The sequence below is a fragment of the Diabrotica virgifera genome, chromosome 5 (genome assembly GCF_917563875.1).
Source record: "Diabrotica virgifera virgifera chromosome 5, PGI_DIABVI_V3a".
Lineage (NCBI taxonomy): Eukaryota > Metazoa > Arthropoda > Insecta > Coleoptera > Chrysomelidae > Diabrotica > Diabrotica virgifera.
The window spans coordinates 146,763,554-146,782,260 of NC_065447.1; the positions used below are offsets into that span (position 1 = coordinate 146,763,554).

Below are 18,707 nucleotides of genomic sequence, written 5' to 3' on the forward strand. Positions count from 1 at the left end.
CTGTCAATTTTTATGTGAGTGTTTTGGTTTAAAGTTAAAATTTTCGGAGTTATAGAGCAATAATAAAAAAAAAATATTTCGGAGCGCTAATTTGTTTATAAACAAAATAGCACACTTTCTGTGGACTTTGCACAGCTATATTACTAATATAGGAAATCTTAAGATTTGATTTCAGCATGTCCAGCAATAAAATAGCTGGTAATTAATTTTCCTTGTTTTTTACTAATTTTCCCAGATTATTACCTCACATCTTTCATTGAGTTGATGATTCATGTTGTGGACATTCTCAATTATTATATTTCTAATTTAATACTATTCTATCTAATTCCTCAAAACAAGCAAATTTCAATTAAACCCAGCTATATTATAATACCTTTTGATTTAGTTTTCCTTGCAAGAAATAAACAAAACACATCTAAACTAAACCTAACCTCGCTTTTGGCCATTCATTCATCTCCGTGTCAAATAATTTCGACAGTCGCCATATTGAAAGCGACTTGTTTTTGGTCGAAATTTGATTTAGAATCATCACACTGGGGCCTGATTCTAAATCAAATTTCGACACTAAACAAGTCGCTTTCAATATGGCGACGGTTGAAATGCGATTGTGCGAGCCTTGTGGATTTTAGTTGAACTAACGAAGTGACCTCATGAAATAGCCGACTATCGAAATTAATAGCGACTTTAAAAAGGGTGTTGATATTATAATTTCGACTGTCGAAATTATTTGACACGGAGATGAATGAATGGCCAAAAGCGAGGTTAGGTTTAGTTTAGATGTGTTTTGTTTATTTCTTGCAAGGAAAACTAAATCAAAAGGTATTATAATATAGCTGGGTTTAATTGAAATTTGCTTGTTTTGAGGAATTAGATAGAATAGTATTAAATTAGAAATATAATAATTGAGAATGTCCACAACATGAATCATCAACTCAATGAAAGATGTGAGGTAATAATCTGGGAAAATTAGTAAAAAACAAGGAAAATTAATTACCAGCTATTTTATTGCTGGACATGCTGAAATCAAATCTTAAGATTTCCTATATTAGTAATATAGCTGTGCAAAGTCCACAGAAAGTGTGCTATTTTGTTTATAAACAAATTAGCACTCCGAAATCTTTTTTTTATTATTGCTCTATAACTCCGAAAATTTTAACTTTAAACCAAAACACTCACATAAAAATTGACAGTAATTTAATTCTGCACATTGATAATTTATTCCAATTTCCTTCGACGGAAATTTTCTTCGGAAAATTCGGGTTTTCCAAACAAAATCTTTGATTTTCAACTAAAATTTGAGGGAAGTAATTATTTATCAATAATTAAATAATTTGGTGACAGTGACGTAAATCTTTTTTGTTATGAGTGTCTTGAAGATATGAAAATTTGTATGTACAAAGAGGACCGGAATTAAAAGGTATCTAATGGTTCAAAGATTAAAATCCTGTTGTTTATAACTCTGTCGCAAATGCCGGTCAAATTTGACCGGTTATACCTGGAATCACTCCTCGCAATTCAATTTGTTTTTCTTCGAAAAGGACACAGAAGCCGTGCTCTTTTCAACAGCGTTAACTTAATTTAATTTAATCTAATATTTTCTGAGGGGTTCTATTTGTTTATAAGCCAAAAAATTGTTTCTTTATAACATTCCCGAGACCGCTCAAATGGTCCAATTTCAATCCTGTAAGGTACGTTGAATAGGTATAGTGCTTTTTTATATGAAAATCATAGTTATTCTGGTGTATCATAATCTTTCTGGTTATTATTTCGACCGAAATTTTTTAATTAACATTTTAATTATTGCTAAACTATTGGTTAGATTGTCGCCGGTCTCCTGATATACAGAGAGGGGCTAAATTATGGAATAAATTCATTTTCTCTAAAATGGACGATTTTAGAGAAAAATCCCGAAACAGGTCGATTTTTATTTTTAAATTAAATTTCTTGGCATATATTTCAAACTAGTGACGTCATCCATCCGAGCGTGATGACGTAATTATTTTTTTAAATAGGAATATGGGTTCGTGTTGTAGCTCATTTACAAAGGCGTTCAATGCTCTATTCAGTATTATAAACATTAATATCATTATTTATACAGGGAGGCCAAAAAAAATTTTGAATTAAATTAATTGACGCAAGAAGAAGAATGCATGTAATTTATTTAACTCAAAATACATTCTATTGCTGTCAGAAAATAGAAAAAAATGTTTATTTTGCAAATAATCATTGCTTTTAGCTTAAATTAAAAGTTCAAACTGCCAATAGGTAGGAGGGAGGCTGTTTGTGATTTAATTTAAGCGAAAAGAAATGTTTATTTGTGAAATAAACCTTTTTTTCTATTTTCTGACAGCAGTACAATGTATTTTGAGTTAAATAAATTACATACATTCTTCTTTTTGCGCCAATTAATTTAATTCAAATTTTTTTTTGTCAACCCTGTATAAATACCTAATGATATTAATGTTTATATTACTGAATAGAGAATTAAACGCCCTTTCAAATGACCTACCACACGACCCCTATTCCCATTAACAAAATTATCGATTACGTCATCACGCTCAGATGGATGACGTCACTAGTATGAAATATATGCCAAAAAATTGTAATTTAAAAATAAAAATCGACCTCTTTCGGGATTTTGCTCCAAAATCGTCCGTTTTAAAGAAATGAATTTATTCCATAATTTAGCCCCTCTGTATAATCTACTATAATAAATCTTTCATGTCTTCAATTATTTAATTATTGATAAATAATTAGGTACTTCCCTAAAATTTTAATTGAAAATGGCAGATTTTTTGGGAAAACTCGGATTTTCTGAGTAAAATTTTTGTTGAAGGAAATCGGAAAAAAATAAGATTTAGGAGTGCTAATTTGTTTATAAATAAAATAACACACTTTCTGCGGACTTGTCATACCCCATATTACTAATATATGCAATCTTAAGATTCGATTTTAGCAATAAAATAGCTGGTAAATAATTTTTCCCAAAAATGGTATTTTTTCGATAATTTTCCCAGACTATCAACAAAATCCAAGAAACCGAAGCGCCAACCCAAATTCTGAGCAGTCTCAACATGATAAGGTTAATATCCCCAAGAATCGCTATACTCTCCGGCTGTCATGGCGGTGTCGAAACGAAATTGCGACTGTCGAAATGAATTAGAATCAGGCCCCTGGTGTTCATGTCTACCACAGAACCACAGATCGTATAAGTGGTCTGTGCACAGAACACAAAAAGGTGTCAACCATGTGTCAACCCTTAGACAAGGAAAGATAGTGTCAACTACTGTCAACTCAACCATAGAACATAATGGGTGCGTTCGGACGACCACAGCGGCTGGACAGCTCAGCAGTAGCTGTCAGACGTCACCGCTAGAAGTCAGCCTCTGAGAGTAGGGCCGGTACTTTATGTCTCCGTTAACAGCCGGTTAGTTAACGGAGGTTTAATCGGGACCTCTTTAGGTCTCTTGCGTTGTAATAAATGCAATTATAATGATTGTTATGCTTATTTATAATTATAATAATACTTGTAATTGCATTTAATACAACGCAAGAGACCTAAAGAGGTCCCAATTAAACCTCCGTTAACTAATCGGCTGTTAACGGAGATATAAAGTACCGGCCCTTTCACGGCTGGATACAACCACCGGTGCAACCACTCAGCGGATTTCTGCTGACAGCCAGCCGCTATGGTCGTCCGAACGCACCCAATGTTTATATCTTTGCCATGATGTGTCAAAATTGTCAAGTTTTATTAGGTAGATGGTAGGGTGACGAGCAGTGTGACTCATTTTTAATTTTATATTGTCAAATATTTAGGTGTTTTGCTGGTTATTATTATTATATTATTTAAAAATGGAGTGGTTATTTGGAAAAAAAGTAACCCCCGAAGAAATGCTTCGTAAAAACCAACGAGCATTAAATAAAGCCATGAGAGATTTAGATAGAGAAAAGCAAAAGATGGAACAGCAGGAGAAAAAAGTAATAAACGATATTAAAAAATTAGCCAAGGAAGGTCAAATGGTAAGTTCTATGTCCTGATTAAGATAATATTTTAATAAAATTATTCGTAGGACGCTGTCAAAATAATGGCTAAAGATCTGGTCAGAACTAGAAGGTATGTGAAGAAATTCATGTTGATGAAGGCTAACATTCAAGCAGTATCATTGAAAATTCAGACTCTTAGATCCCAAAATACAATGGCACAAGCTATGAAAGGTGTCACTAAAGCTATGCAAAGTATGAATAGGCAGCTAAATTTACCACAGATACAAAGGATATTACAAGAATTTGAAAAGCAGTCTGAAATTATGGATATGAAGGAAGAAGTTATGAATGATGCCATTGATGATGCGATGGAAGGAGATGATGATGAGGAGGAAACGTAAGAACTAGAATTTCATTATATTAGGTTAAAATAACATTTCATCAGTCTAATAAGCAAATTGCCTAAGTCCATTTTTTGCGAAATTTGTTTTTTGGTGTCATCTAGTAGTAGACGGTAACAGCTACTGCCTGACAGTTCCCACAAATGCCGTTATTATTTTATTTCACGCCAATTTTGCTGAACGAATTTTTCTGAAGTTCCACATTTGGTTCACATTCATACGAATATTGCCTATGTCCATTGCTTGATCAGATGTTTGTTTGTATGTAACAGTGTTTCTAAAGTTGTTTTGATTGAAAACGTTAAAAAATGTAAGTAAATAAATATATTTTGGTGATTATTATTAATATGGATATTGTATAATAATAATAATATGTAAGCACTACGAGCCTAAAAGGCCCATGGCTTGATATACTATTCTTTTCCACTCCCTTTTGTCAGTCGCTTTTCTTTCCCAGTTCCTTACGTTAATTCTTCTCATATCTTCTCTAACTCCATTACTCCATTGTGACCTCGGTCTTCCTCTTCGTCTTTTCCCTGCCAATGCACTATATAGTACCATTCTGGGAATTCTAGATGGAATCATCCTCTGCACGTGGCCTAACCATCTAAGTCTTTGCGCCTTAATTAGTTCCTTATTTGTTCTTCTTACCCATTGTCCATTTAAGTTTTTCCCACCGAAGATTTTGCGCAGTATTTTCCTCTCCCAAACTAATAACAACTCTTGATGTTTTTTTGTTGTGCCCCAAGTTTCAGAAGCATACGTTAATATCAGCCTTATTACGGTCTTGTAAGTTGTTAGTTTTGCTCTTCGTGATATATTTTTACTTCTTAACAACCCATTAAGAGCAAATATAGCACAGTTGCCCGACATAATTCTCTTTTGTATTTCTTCTTCACAGTTAGGATTTCTTATGAAGACAGTTCCTAAGTACTCAAATCTCTCAACTTCTTTGAATTTATGCTGTGTTCCCTTCGCTGTTGTCATTGTTATGTATTGCCCCCAAACGAATTGCTTATTTGTCCATTCCATATACTTTGTTTTTGCTTCATTTATATACAATCCTTTGGTTGCTGCCCTCTCTTCGAGTTTCATGACTGTTTCTATAAGTTCTATTTTGCTCCTAGCCAAGATTACCAAATTGTCTGCGAATGCCAAGTACTGGTACTTCCTGTATAACCTTTTCTAGTAATATGCTAAACATTATAGACGATAATGGATCACCCTGCCGCACTCCTTGTTTGACCTCAAAGCTTTCTGTTATAGTATTGTTCATCTTGACTTTATTCATTGTTCTTTGGAGAGTTAATTTTATAATTCTAATAAGCTTTGAAGAAACGTCCATGTCTTGCAATGCTGTGAATAACTCACTTCTTTTCACTCGATCAAAAGCTTGTTTAAAGTCAATGAAAAGAACCATGGTGTCTTTATTATATTCGTAACTTTCAGCCTGTATTTCTCGTAGTGTGAAGACCTGATCCACAGTACTTCTGCCTTTTCTGAACCCACTTTGATATTCTCCTATTTTATCAACCTTCGTTGTTAATCTGTTTTTAATATGCATAGCCAATATTTTATACGTTATGTTTAGCAGTGCTATGCCTCGATAATTCTGACAGTCAGCTATATTTCCTTTTTTGTGAATAGGACGCAGTATTGCTTCTGTCCATTCCTCAGGTAGTATTTCTTGTTCCCATATATTATTAATTAGTTTATGGATTTTCTCTACTAACTGATTTCCTCCAAATTTAATCATTTCAGCCGTTATGCCGTCGCTTCCTGGGCTTTTGTTCATTTTTAATTTATCAATGATATTCTGAATTTCGCTTATAGTCGGAGCCTGCTCTTCACCCTGTTGATTTTGTATTTCATTTACTAGATCCTCTGTTTCCTCGTTATTATCATCTGTCTTTTCAGGTCCATTTAGAAGCTCATCAAAGTACTGCTTCCAGTGTTCTAATATCTCTGGTTCACCCATAATCATTTCTTCATTTTTGTCTTTATAATGTACAGTTTTCAGTTGGTGCCCTCGTTTCTTATTTTTTATCCCTCGGTACAGGTTCCTAATTTGATTATTTTTGTAGCTTTCCTCTATATTTTTCAGTTTAGCTTCATAATGTTTCCTTTTTTTTTTCTCGTAGTATTTTTTTGGTTCTATTTCTTTGTTTAGTGTAATTTTCCTGCGCTTCTCTTGTTCCTTGAGTTATCATTTTTAATCGAAGTTTGGCCCGTTCTTCCAATGATTGTTCACATTCTTCATCAAACCATTCTTTTTGTTTTTTCTTTGTGTTGTCATTGGTGCTGGAAATATTTGCTGCTTCTTTAATTACATCTTTTAATGTTCCCCACATGCATTCTACATTCCTTTCATCCACTATGCTCTCTAATTTGTTGTTAATAATTTGTCCATACAACGTTTGCTCACATTCTGTCTGTAATCTGATTGGTTTGTTTCTTTCGTATTTTAATCTCTTTTTGTTTCGAAGAGTTGGTACTAATTGTTTCATCCATATTCTGACCAAATAGTAGTCTGAGTCCATATCAGGTCCTCTATATGTTCTCACCTTTGTTATGCAGTGTTCTTCGTTTTTCTCAATTAAAACATGGTTGATCTGGTTGACTGTACAGCTGTCTGGAGATTTCCATGTTCCCTTATAAATGTCCTTTCGTTGGTGGTACATACTTTTTATTATAATTCCCTTTTTTTTGGCAAAATCTACCAGGAAATATCCATTTTCGTTAGTCTCTGGATGTAAACTGTGCTTGCCTATAGTGAGCATTAATATTTCTTCTCTGCCTATTTTGGCATTAGCGTCTCCTAGAATGATCTTCATGTCATACCTGGGTATAGCCTCATATACTTCATCTAATTTGCTATAAAATTGCTCTTTCAGATCCATTCCTTTTTCCTCCGAGGGTGCATGTATATTAACAAATGTTATTTTTTGGTATTTACCTTTTCATCTGAGATTGCACATCCTGTCCGAAATTGCTTTAAAGTCTGAAACAAATTCTTTCAATTTTTTACTTATTATAAAACCTGTACCCAGCAGTCTGTTAGTGCCTCCGCTATTGAAAAATATATAGTCGTCTATTTCCTGGCTACCCTGCCCCAATTGTTTTGTCTCTTGTAGAGCTACTAGATCAAACTTACATTTCTTAACTTCGTTTATTAAATACTTCAGCTTTCCTTCCTCCTAGGATCCTCTTATTCCAAGTTGCTGCTTTTACCATTTCTTCTGTTATTTTATTAATTTGTTTTTTGATTTCCTTTTTTTGTGTCCGTGTTCCCTGCGGTGTCGTCTTTGTTGATTCATCTTCGTCTGCATCTGAATAATAAGTGGAATTATATTGTCTGAATTGTATAATAAGTGGAAAGTTTTTGTAAATACTTTGTTCAATTAATTTTGGTCAATTATGTATTGCTTGGAGTTAGGCAATTTCCTCTTTTATTACTTTTGTTGTCTGTTGGACGTAGGCAAAGTTACAAAGTTTGTTGCCTCTCCTGTAAAATCTTCAATTTGTGACTTAGGCAATTTGCTTATTAAACCGGAAATTTATGGATAATTCTGTTAGATGTTGTTTCTTTGTATCTAGATTTTATTAAATCTTTGTGGATTTTAAAGATTTTTTAGACCCTTGCAGAATGGAAACATTCAATTGCATGTGTAAAATGACTTCACTTTTTAAGAAACAACTGATAACCATTTGCGTTTGGCCGATAACTAAACATTGGGAATTTTACCAATTAATGAATACAGTAGAACCCCGCAAAGCCGAACTAATTGGGGGGACAGTCTGTTCGGACTCTGAAAAGGTAGGATTATCCGAAAGTTAGCCTAACTAATAAGTCAAAGCTTTCGTCGCTTTGAATAATTGATTTTGAGTCGCAGCACCTGTCTCGCTCTCTCCCTCTTCCACCTATCTCATATTGATGTCACTGATGCAGAGCCAGTGTCATTGTTTGTGTTTAGTCGGACTCGCTGGCTAGATTTACAATTTGAAGAAGCTTCATTTTTCCATGCTCCATTACAAAATGACCTAGAAGTCGTACAACAGGATGAGAAAACGAAGAAGAAAGTGCAATTACAGAATGGATTGAAGCTACGACAATGGGCACCAAGAATTTATGGATGAACACATTGTAGACTTGGTTTAACCTCAAGGCAACTTTAATGAAGATGAAGAAAGCTAGGAAGAAGTTTCCCTGTCATAGCGAGTGGCACACGTGGATGCCACTAAAATCTGGTAGTGGCTCTATGTTATGTGGAGCAGAACTCTGCTGCGTTACTGGTCGATGTAATGTTTATGCGTAAATGGTTTACCATCGCTGCTAGATTGTTAAATTTTCTGGTTTTACTCTGTATAATAATTATATTTTTAAGTTTTTGTCTTGAATTTTTAATTTTTCTCATTTCTGTTGGTTCGGATTAGCGGGGTTCGGATTTGCCGGGCTCTACTGTATACTTATTAGAGACAGAGGGAACAAGTAATACAAACCTCTTGCATAGGTGTAACTTGATAAAAATAGATTAGTAAGTGGTTCATTTTGTGGACCACTGTGCAACATGTAGCAAAATTTGGGATTCAAATTTTAATCCTGTGTGCAGAAAAGAGTTAAAGAGCTGATTTGTGGAAATTTTTGTCTAACTGTATTTATGCCTTCCACTTTTAAGCATTTACATAGCAAATGTAATAAAGTGATTATCTAGTTCATGGTCATAGTTATAGATTATAAATAGTCACTGACTATATGACGCTATGAGATGGAAAGTGGCCTAACCCACAATTTTACTCAAATGCATTTATTACATTAAAGTTATCCCTTATTTAAGTATTTTCAGATGCAGAGTGGCTCAAGCAACCTTTGGCTACCTATTGGTAGATTGTCTACCTTCTAACTGGCATGATTCTAAGAATTATTGTTTACTTACTATCAGTATGCCAAATACGGCCTAAACAACATATTGCTTCATATATGAAACATTAAAGTGGCCTAACCCACATATTTGTAAAATTTTTAAGATTTTTCCAAATTATAATTAACTTCTGAAAAATATATCAGTATTCCATATTGTTCTAAAAAAAAAAACAATATAACCTCTAACAGTATAATTACATTTTGAAAATATCTAAATCTTCAAAACCGTTTTTCTCATTTGTTGCATTTTGCGCCTAGGCCACTTTATATCTCAAAGCGTCATATAATCAACTGTGACAAAAAGAAAACTACTTTAAATTTGTTTACTTTCCAAATGTAATTCTATATTATTATTGAATTGCTATCACTGAAGTGAAGTATAGAACTCTTCAAATTATATTTTACTTAGTCTAAATATAGTATTGTTCGTCCGCTATAACTTTTCCCATGTGTCACGATTCATTTTCAAACAAATTAAGTCAAAACATAAAGTGAAACGAACGTTGATGTGTATATACATTTTGTATACTGTATACTATACCGGGTAGTGAATTGAAAAACGGGCCGTAGGAAACTCAATGTAAAATTCTAAATTGTTGAATTCCTGCTTCCCTAATTATTTTACATCACTATTCATGAGAAACTATTTGTAGAGGATTAAAATCTGTATTAAAAACAAAAGTTAAAATTGTTCTACGATTTAAACAGAGTCCAAAATTTTGAAAAATAGAATACATTTGCCATACCTAAGTAAGTGCGCAAAAGTAAGGCCACACATTACTATTTCTGACAGTACGCAAACTATTGACTGAATAAAACATCTTTATTACCTATTACTACTTTCTCCTTAACTGAGGACATCTTTTCGACTTTATTGTTTTTTAAACAATAAAAACGATAAACTAAAAATACTGACAGTTCAAAATATTGTTAATATAATAATTTCATTGTGACCGAAGGCAACCTTATACACATTCTTGCACTGTGTGTGGCCTAAATTTGGCAAATACTTTGATAAAATTTATTATATTTTACAAAATTTTGGAATGTGTTTAATTAGTAGAACCATTTTAACAATTGTTTTCAATAAAGATTTCAATCCTCTACAAATAGTTTCTCATGTCTTTTGATGTAGAATAATTAGGGAAGCAGAAATTCAATAGTTTAGAATTTTACATTGAGTTTCCTATGGCCCGTTTTCCAATTCACCACCCTGTATACTACACACATCGGCGTACGTTTCACTTTATGTATTGGCTTAATTTGTTTGAAAATGAATCGTGATGCATGGGAAAAGTTATAGCGGACGAACAATATAAGCCCATGTTCCTATCAAGGTATAATTGAGAATGTCAATAAGTCAATATTTCATAATACCAAATTTACAATCAATTTAAAAATAACCAGGTAGAACATTATTGTCAAAAAAGCACGAGACATAAAGCAGTACTTTCGAGTAATTTAGGTCTGAAGTCATATACCTTATCTTAGCTTGTCCTGTATTGTTAATGTTCTTTTGAAAACTTCTTATGTTTATTATTATTGATTAAGATATTTTATTATATAAGATTATTTTAAGATATAAAGCATCAGTGAGCTACACTTGAGAGCAAAAAAATTGACTCAAAAGTAAAATAAGTTATTATATCTTTCTTTCTCTTCCTTTCTTTCCCCTTCCTTATACCCTTTTAGGTGTCGGATTTGGGTTTAATTTAGCTACATATTCACCCATCTCTTCCATTCTTTTCGGTCCTGTGCTATTAGTTTCATTTCTTCTAGCGTTTTCTGTTTGATTTTTCCTGCTTCTACTATTTGCTGTATCCATTTTTTCTTCGGCCTGCCTTTTTTCTTTTTTGTAATATTCCTTGTTTCGTGAATTTTCCTTGCTAGTCTACTAGGTTTCATTCTCATCAGATGTCCATACCAGTTTAATTGCCTCTTTATTATTTTATTCATTATTGGTTCCTGTTTAGTTATCCCTCTTATTGTCTCATTTCTTATTCTATCCCATTTGGTCTTTCCGGCTATAGCACGTAAATGTCTCATCTCAATTGCATTTATCCTACTATTATGCTTTTTCTGTAAAGTCCAATTTTCGCTTGTATACAGTATCGTCGGTATCACAATCGTATTATATATTTTAATTTTTGTTTCGTGGGACAATTCTTTTTTCCTCAGAATTGGCGCTAGTGCGTAGTACAGTTTATTTGATTTTTTAGTTCTGTTTGTTATTTCGAGGTCTATTTTCCCATCATTGGTAATAATACTTCCAAGATAATCATATGCTGTAACTATTTCCAGTTGAGTATTTTTGCATTTTATAATTACTTCATTTTCTTCCTTTTCGCCGATGACCATTATTTTACTTTTCTCGATGTTTATTTCCATTTTTAATTTCTCTATTTCTTCTGTCCATATATTTATGAGTTTTTGCATTTTTGTCACGGAATCTGCTATAAGGACTATGTCATCCGCATACAATAGGGCTTCTATTTTTATTGGCTGTAATCTTTGGTATCCTATTGTTGTCTGTATTTGGTTCGTTCTTTTTCCAGTATTTCTAGTCAATTCATTCATGACTATTATGAATAGTAGCGGACTAAGACTGTCTCCTTGCTTGATACCTCTTTCCCAATTGAATTCTTCAGATCTTTCTCCTGCTATCTGTACACGTCCTTTTACTACTCCGTATATATTTTCAATTATTTTTATCAGTGTACTTGGTACTTTCATGTTCTGCAAGCATTTCCATATAATTTGTCTTTCTATAGAGTCGAATGCTGCCCTTAGATCTATGAATGCTAGAATGAGCTTTCCCCCCGAGTCAATACTTCTTTCTATTATATTTCTAATGATGTAAATGTTATCGTTTGTCTGTCTTTCTGGTCTAAACGCTGCTTGTTCTTCTCCCAGTTCTTTTTCTACCTCTTGTCTTAGCCTCTTCTCTACTATTTTCGTGTATATTTTAAAACATACCGATGATAAACATATTGCTCTATAATTTTCGCAGTTGACGTGTTCTCCCTTTTTGTATATTGGCACTATAAGGTTACTTTGCCAGTCTTTTGGGATTTGCTGCTTTTCCCATGCCTCTTTGTATATTTTCAACAACCAGTTTATCCCTTCTTCTCCCATGTACTTGACCATTTCCGGGTCTATGTCATCATCCCCTCCAGCTTTACCTATTTTTACGTTTGATACTTCCAATAGTACTTCTTCTCTATTTATTTGCTCTAGTTCTTTGTTCTCGTTATCTTGATATGTTTCATTTCTATCATCTATTATTGCATTTCTAAATTTGTTTTCATAGTATTCTTTCCATACTTTAGCTATTTGTTCTGGAGTTGTTTGGATTTGATTTGTTGTATCCCTTACGGCTGTTATTTCTTTATGTTTTCCTTTCTTCATATGTCTGATTGTTGTCCAGAAGCTTCTATTATTTGTTACATAGTTTTGTTGTAATTCTTCTCCAAACTCTTCCCACGTTTTTGTTTTTACTTGTTTTATGGTGTTTTTCGCTAATCGTCTCAGCCTTTTGTATTCTTCTTTATCTTCTTCCAGTTCGGTCTCAATGTATTTTTTCCATGCTATTTTCTTTTTCTGCACTGCTGTTTTAACTTCATTGTTCCACCATCTCGTTCTTTTATGGAGTTTGTTATGTTTTCTGATTCCACATATATTTCTGTTGCTGTAGACTTTATGACTACTTTGAAGGCGTTCCATCTTTCTTCCAGTGTCCATGCCTCTTTTTGGTTTTCTAGTTGTCTTAATCTTCTATTTGTTTCTTTTTTGTAATGTTCTCGCACCTGTTCTAATTTGAGCTTATTTACTTTTACTCTTTGGTAATCTTTTCTTTCCACCTCCTTTATTTTTTCATCCTCGAGTTTTGCAGTAACCATCCTGTGCTGTGTAGCTAGTTCCGGTTCCTTTTCAGTTAAGACGTTATGTATTTTATCTTCTAGGTTTATCGTATAAACTATGTAATCTATCAAACTTTTCGCTCTTCTCTCTTCCGCCACGAACGTATATTTGTCTTCGATGTTTTGGTTTGTAAATGTGTTTCCTATTAGTAGGTCATTTGCTTGGCAGAAATCTAGCATTTTGACACCATTCCTGTTCAAACATTCCTCTCCGTATTTTCCAATGCATCCTAATCCTTTGTTGACATCCTTGCCCACTCTTGAATTCCAATCTCCTAAAATTATGATTTTCTCTCTCGATTCTCTTAATTTGTCTAGTGCTCTTTGGAGGTCATTGTAGAATTCTGTCATCGTTTCTTCATCTCTGCCTTCAGTTGGTCCATATAATTGTATGAATCCTATTTTGTCTTTTAGGTCCATTTGGATTGTTATAATTCTAGATGATAATGTTTCATAGTGTGTTATTCTTGGTTCTAGTCTCTTATTTACTATTATACCAACTCCTTCCTTTGCTCTTTGTCCCTATGGTACTCCTGAATAATAAAGACTATATTCCTCATTTAGATTTATGTGCCCTCCTCATACTTTTTTTGTTTCACTTATTCCCATTATTTGGATACCCATTTTTTTCATTTCTTCAGTTATTTCTATTTCCTTTCCATTTAGAGAGGTCACGTTCCATGTTGCTATTCCTATTTGTTCTGATTCTTCATTTACAAAACTAGTATTTGATTTTCCATTATTGTTATTACTACTACTACTACTATTTATACTACCTATACTACCAATATTTCCACCACCCATCCTATTTCTATTATTATGTTTAACATTTGAACTCCTAAACCTAATCTTATCACTAATCGAGTCTATACTTTTATTTTCATTGTCCAGTGTATTCGTAATTTCCTTGTTTTCTGATCCTTGTCTGGCATCTACTTCGTCTCTTCTCTGTCGCTCTGCTAGTTTTTTGGACTCGCTACCTCCACTACCTTTTCCTCATTGTAGTTCCATCTCCATTCCTTACCATCCACTGTAATTTTGTTGTACCCAATTTTCACTGTTTTTCCTTTATCTCTCATTTCCCTTGCTTTGTCTCTTAGAGATTTCATTTTTTCTCTCTCTTTTTTTGTAAGGTCCTCTGTTATCCATATTTTCTTGGGTTCAACATTCTTTAGTTTGTTCCTATTTCGTAGAATGGCTGTTTTTTCTGTTTCGTTTCCTAGTTCTATTAAGCATGTTCTTATTCCAATCTTGTTGTTGTTTGTTTGGGTTTATATGACTGCGGACACTAAATCCATTCGCCAATTTTACTATTTTTTATTTTATTAGTCATTTTTTCGTATCTTATCCTAAAACTAATACTAATATAACAAACAATTCTACTAATAAATAATTATTTTTGTATTTTTTTTTAATAATTTTTTATATATATATATTTTTATTAATTTTTTTCCAAATGATGTTCTCAGAGTTCCACAGCAAAAACTGCAACATTCTTCTTTAGCCCTCTACTTCATTCGAAAGCTATTTTACTATGGACTGTCCAAGTTCGTCATTCATTTTTATCTACATATTTTTTTTTTATATTTTTTTTAAATATTATATTTTTTTTTCTATTTTTTTTATATATCTTTTTTATATTTTTTCTTTCTTTTTTTTTTATTATTTTTTTTTATTTTTTTATTTTTTTTTATTTTATTTTATTATTTTTTTTTTATATTTCTTTTCTTTTTTTTTTTCTTTTCTTTTCTTTTTTTTTTCTTTTAACATATAACAATTTACAAGAAATACTTACTCTATATTTTACAATTACAATTTAAGCTTAATATCTAAAATATGTTTATACAATAGTCGGTATACCAACTCATTATTTTCTAATGTTAATAAATAATTTAAATTAATGGGATGGTGGACATCAGTCAAAGAATACAGTGAATTTAAAAACATATTAACTTTATTAGAGATAAGAGAACAGGTCAAAATTTTGTGTTGTAGATTGCCCAACTGTCCACAAATACATTGTGGACTATCAGCTATATTAATTTTAAATAAATATGATGGAGTAAGACAGTGGTCAAATCTCATTCTGCATATGGTTCTTATCATATCTTTTGTCGACTCCATTTTAGAAAACCAAGGTTTATCCGTTATATAGTTTCTGATTGATCTGTAGTGGTTTCCTGTATTTACGTTTTCATCAATATACCTTTCTTTCCATTCTTTCTTAATCTCTTTGAATAAATTTGATTCAATATCTTTTGGCGTAAAAAGATAATGGGTTAATACTCCTTGTGTCACCGCGTTTTTAGCCAATTCATCTACCATTTCATTTCCAGTTATTCCACAGTGGCTTTTAACCCATGCCAACTTAACAGACTTTCCTTGTTGCTGAAGTTCTTTAATTTTATTTATGATATATAATTCAATGTAGTTCACTTTTGATTTAGGATTTATAGCACTAATTTTACTAAGAGAACTTTTACTGTCACTAAAAATTATAAACTTTGAATGATTTATATTAGATAAATATTTTAGTGCTTCCATTATCGCTATTAATTCAGCTGTGTATATACTCATAATAGAATTTAGTTTAAACATTTTACTAATTTTATTACTGCTATCCCAATAGGCACATCCCACACCTTCAATATTTTTTGATGCATCTGTATATAGCATACAATAATCTTTGAACATTTGTGAACTGTCGGAGATAAACACTAATTTTCTTAAAGATATAGGCAACTTGCTATAGTCCCTTAAAAAGTATACCTGAACTTGTTCCATACTATTAAAGTCAATATTATAATTTGGGTTTATGTCATATTTATAAAGTTGTTTATCATATATTGTCATTTTTGAATATAAATCTACCATATTTAGAGTTTTCTTTTTTATCCAATATTTTTCTGTCAAGTCTGCTAAAAACAGTTGATGTATTTTGGAAATTAAACTTGCCTTTTTTCATACAATCTAACTAAAAGGTTGATGCCAAGTTTTTTTCGTCTTATATCCATCGGCATTTCACAGCATTCAACTTGTAGATTATTTATCGGTGTACTTCTTAGGGCTCCTATACACAATCTAAGGGATTTATTAATGATTTTGTCTATTTTATTTAAATGACACTGTGATGCGTCACTGTATAATATTGATCCGTAGTCGAATATAGCTCTTATATTATTTTTAAATAACAACAAAGAAATATTTGGATCTGCTCCCCAACGTAAGTGTGATACGAATCGAAGAAGGTTTATTCCTTTTTCTGTTTTTTTAACTATATTGTCTATATGTTCTTTCCAGAGAAGCTGTCTATCCAGAGTAATACCCAAATATTTAACATAACTTTGTACAGGATAGGATATATTGTTTATTAAGATGTGATTGGGTATTTCTTTTCGTTTTCTTGTAAAAATACATAATTTGGTTTTGGAATCAGATATATTTAGTCCATGTAATTCACTCCATATTTTAATATGTTTGTCTCCTTCTTCAATGGATTTGACTGCATTTTCTATTTTAATGTTTTCTTGATAAATAACTATATCATCTGCAAATTGTAAAATTTTTGTTGAGTTTAAATTTTTTTCTATATCAGAAGTGTAAATTAAATATAACAAAGGGCTTAATATTCCTCCTTGAGGTAAACCACCCATCGCTACTCTTGGACCAAATGTGTTATTATTTACCGATATATAAATTTTTCTACAGTCATACAATTTTATTATTTTTTGACAGAAGCATTCTGGCAGACCTATTTGTATCATTTTGTTATATAGTATATTTAAATTAACGTTGTCGTATGCTGCTTCAACATCTAATAAAAGAGCGATTACTGAAGAATTTTTTGTAAACGCTAAATTTATATCTGTTACCAAATGACTCACAGCTTCCACAGTAGAATGATTTTTTCGAAATCCAAATTGTGTTTGTGATAATTTATTGTTTTTTTCTAGCCAACTTTCGAGCCTAAGTTTTATCATTCTTTCCAGTGTTTTTGTTATGCAGGAGCTCAATGAAATACCTCTATAAGATTCTGCTGAATCAGGATTCCGATTTGTTTTGAGAATAGGAATCACCCGGTACTCTCTCCAGTTATCTGGAATATCTTCTGATAACCATATTTGATTAAAAAAAATTTAGTAGTGTTTCTTTCCCTTTTTGATGTAAATTGGCCAACATAATATAATGTACATTATCTATACCTGGAGAAGTATTTTTCTTATTCTTAAGGCTTATTTCTAATTCACAGAAACTAAATGGAATTGAAAGTGGATGCATAGAGTTTTTTCTTTCCATTACATTAATTTTTGAAAATATATTATCTGGACATAATTTTCTTAAAAACTCCTCAACCCATTCTCCTTCAGTCACTGGATTTACTTGTGGTTTAAAAATGTTTTGTAATCGTTTGGCTTGATTCCACATATCTTTAATTGGTGTATTTTTGTTTAAAGTTTTACAAAAATTTCTCCATGCATTACGCTTACTCTCTAATACAACTTTTTTGGTTTTCGCTACACATTTATTATAATTTATATAATTTTGTATATTAGACTGTAGTTTAAACTTGCGTAAAGCTAGTTTTTGTTCTTCTATTACCTTTTTACAATATTCCAATCTTACATGCTCTTTTAATATTAATATTTACACCTAAATATTTTCCAATCATATTTGTTGCTCTTTCTTTCAGTGTTGCTGAATCGTCAGTATCAATTTCTAACCCACTAATAATTAAATTATTTTTCCTTTTGTCTTTGTCCATTATTTCTATTGTTCGTTGGAGTTCTTTTATATCTTCTGTTATCTTTTTATTTTCTTTTTTAAACAATTCATTTTCTTCTATCAAATCTTGTCTTTCCTTAGTCCATTCATTTTTCATTTTTTGGATTTCTAGTTTTATAATATTTATTTCTTCATTATTTTGTTTTATTTCTTCTTTTAGTTCTTTTATATCACTTCTGGTCTTCTTATTTTCTTCCTTCATTTCTGTTTTTAAGTTATTTATTTCTGTTTTAATCTCCTGCTTCAGTTCTGCTAATATGTTCTTTATTTTATTCATTTCTTGCTTTTCCTTATCGTCTTTTTGGGGTGGTGTTCTTATTGTTGACTTAATTTTCTTAAATGCTTCCTCTTTGTCAAACGAATTATCATGCTCCGGTTTGCTCCTTTTATTGTTCATTCGAGTGGGATTATACCCGTAACCTTATTTTGTTTAAAGTTGGCGTCAGGCAGTGTCTTCCACCCTATCCGTTCAGAGAAAAACACTACCTACCTACTTTAATTTAATTTATCTTCCACCTGATTAAATTTTCCAAAGCCGTCCCTGACTTTTATATTTAATTTTGCTAAACGGCTGGTCTTAATCTATTCTCGACAAGTTTTTTGTTCCTGGTTTATTTTATTTAGTTTTTGATTATAATATACTTAAATATTAGGTACTGGATTTTTGATTTTATGAATATTAATCTAGGCATGCAT

The 18,707-nt window shown here is 31.9% G+C and overlaps 1 protein-coding gene across 1 annotated transcript in view; it reads left to right on the plus strand.

The window, feature by feature from the left end:
- The first annotated feature begins 3,733 nt into the window (after positions 1-3,733).
- Positions 3,734-18,707, plus strand: part of LOC126884491 (charged multivesicular body protein 2a) — a 36,002-nt gene continuing 21,028 nt past the window's right edge. Inside the window, exons 1-2 of the mRNA XM_050650424.1 lie at positions 3,734-4,023; positions 4,074-4,384. Coding sequence (XP_050506381.1) covers positions 3,856-4,023; positions 4,074-4,384 — 479 coding nt within the window. The 5' untranslated portion in view covers positions 3,734-3,855. The remainder of the gene's footprint in view (positions 4,024-4,073; positions 4,385-18,707) is intronic.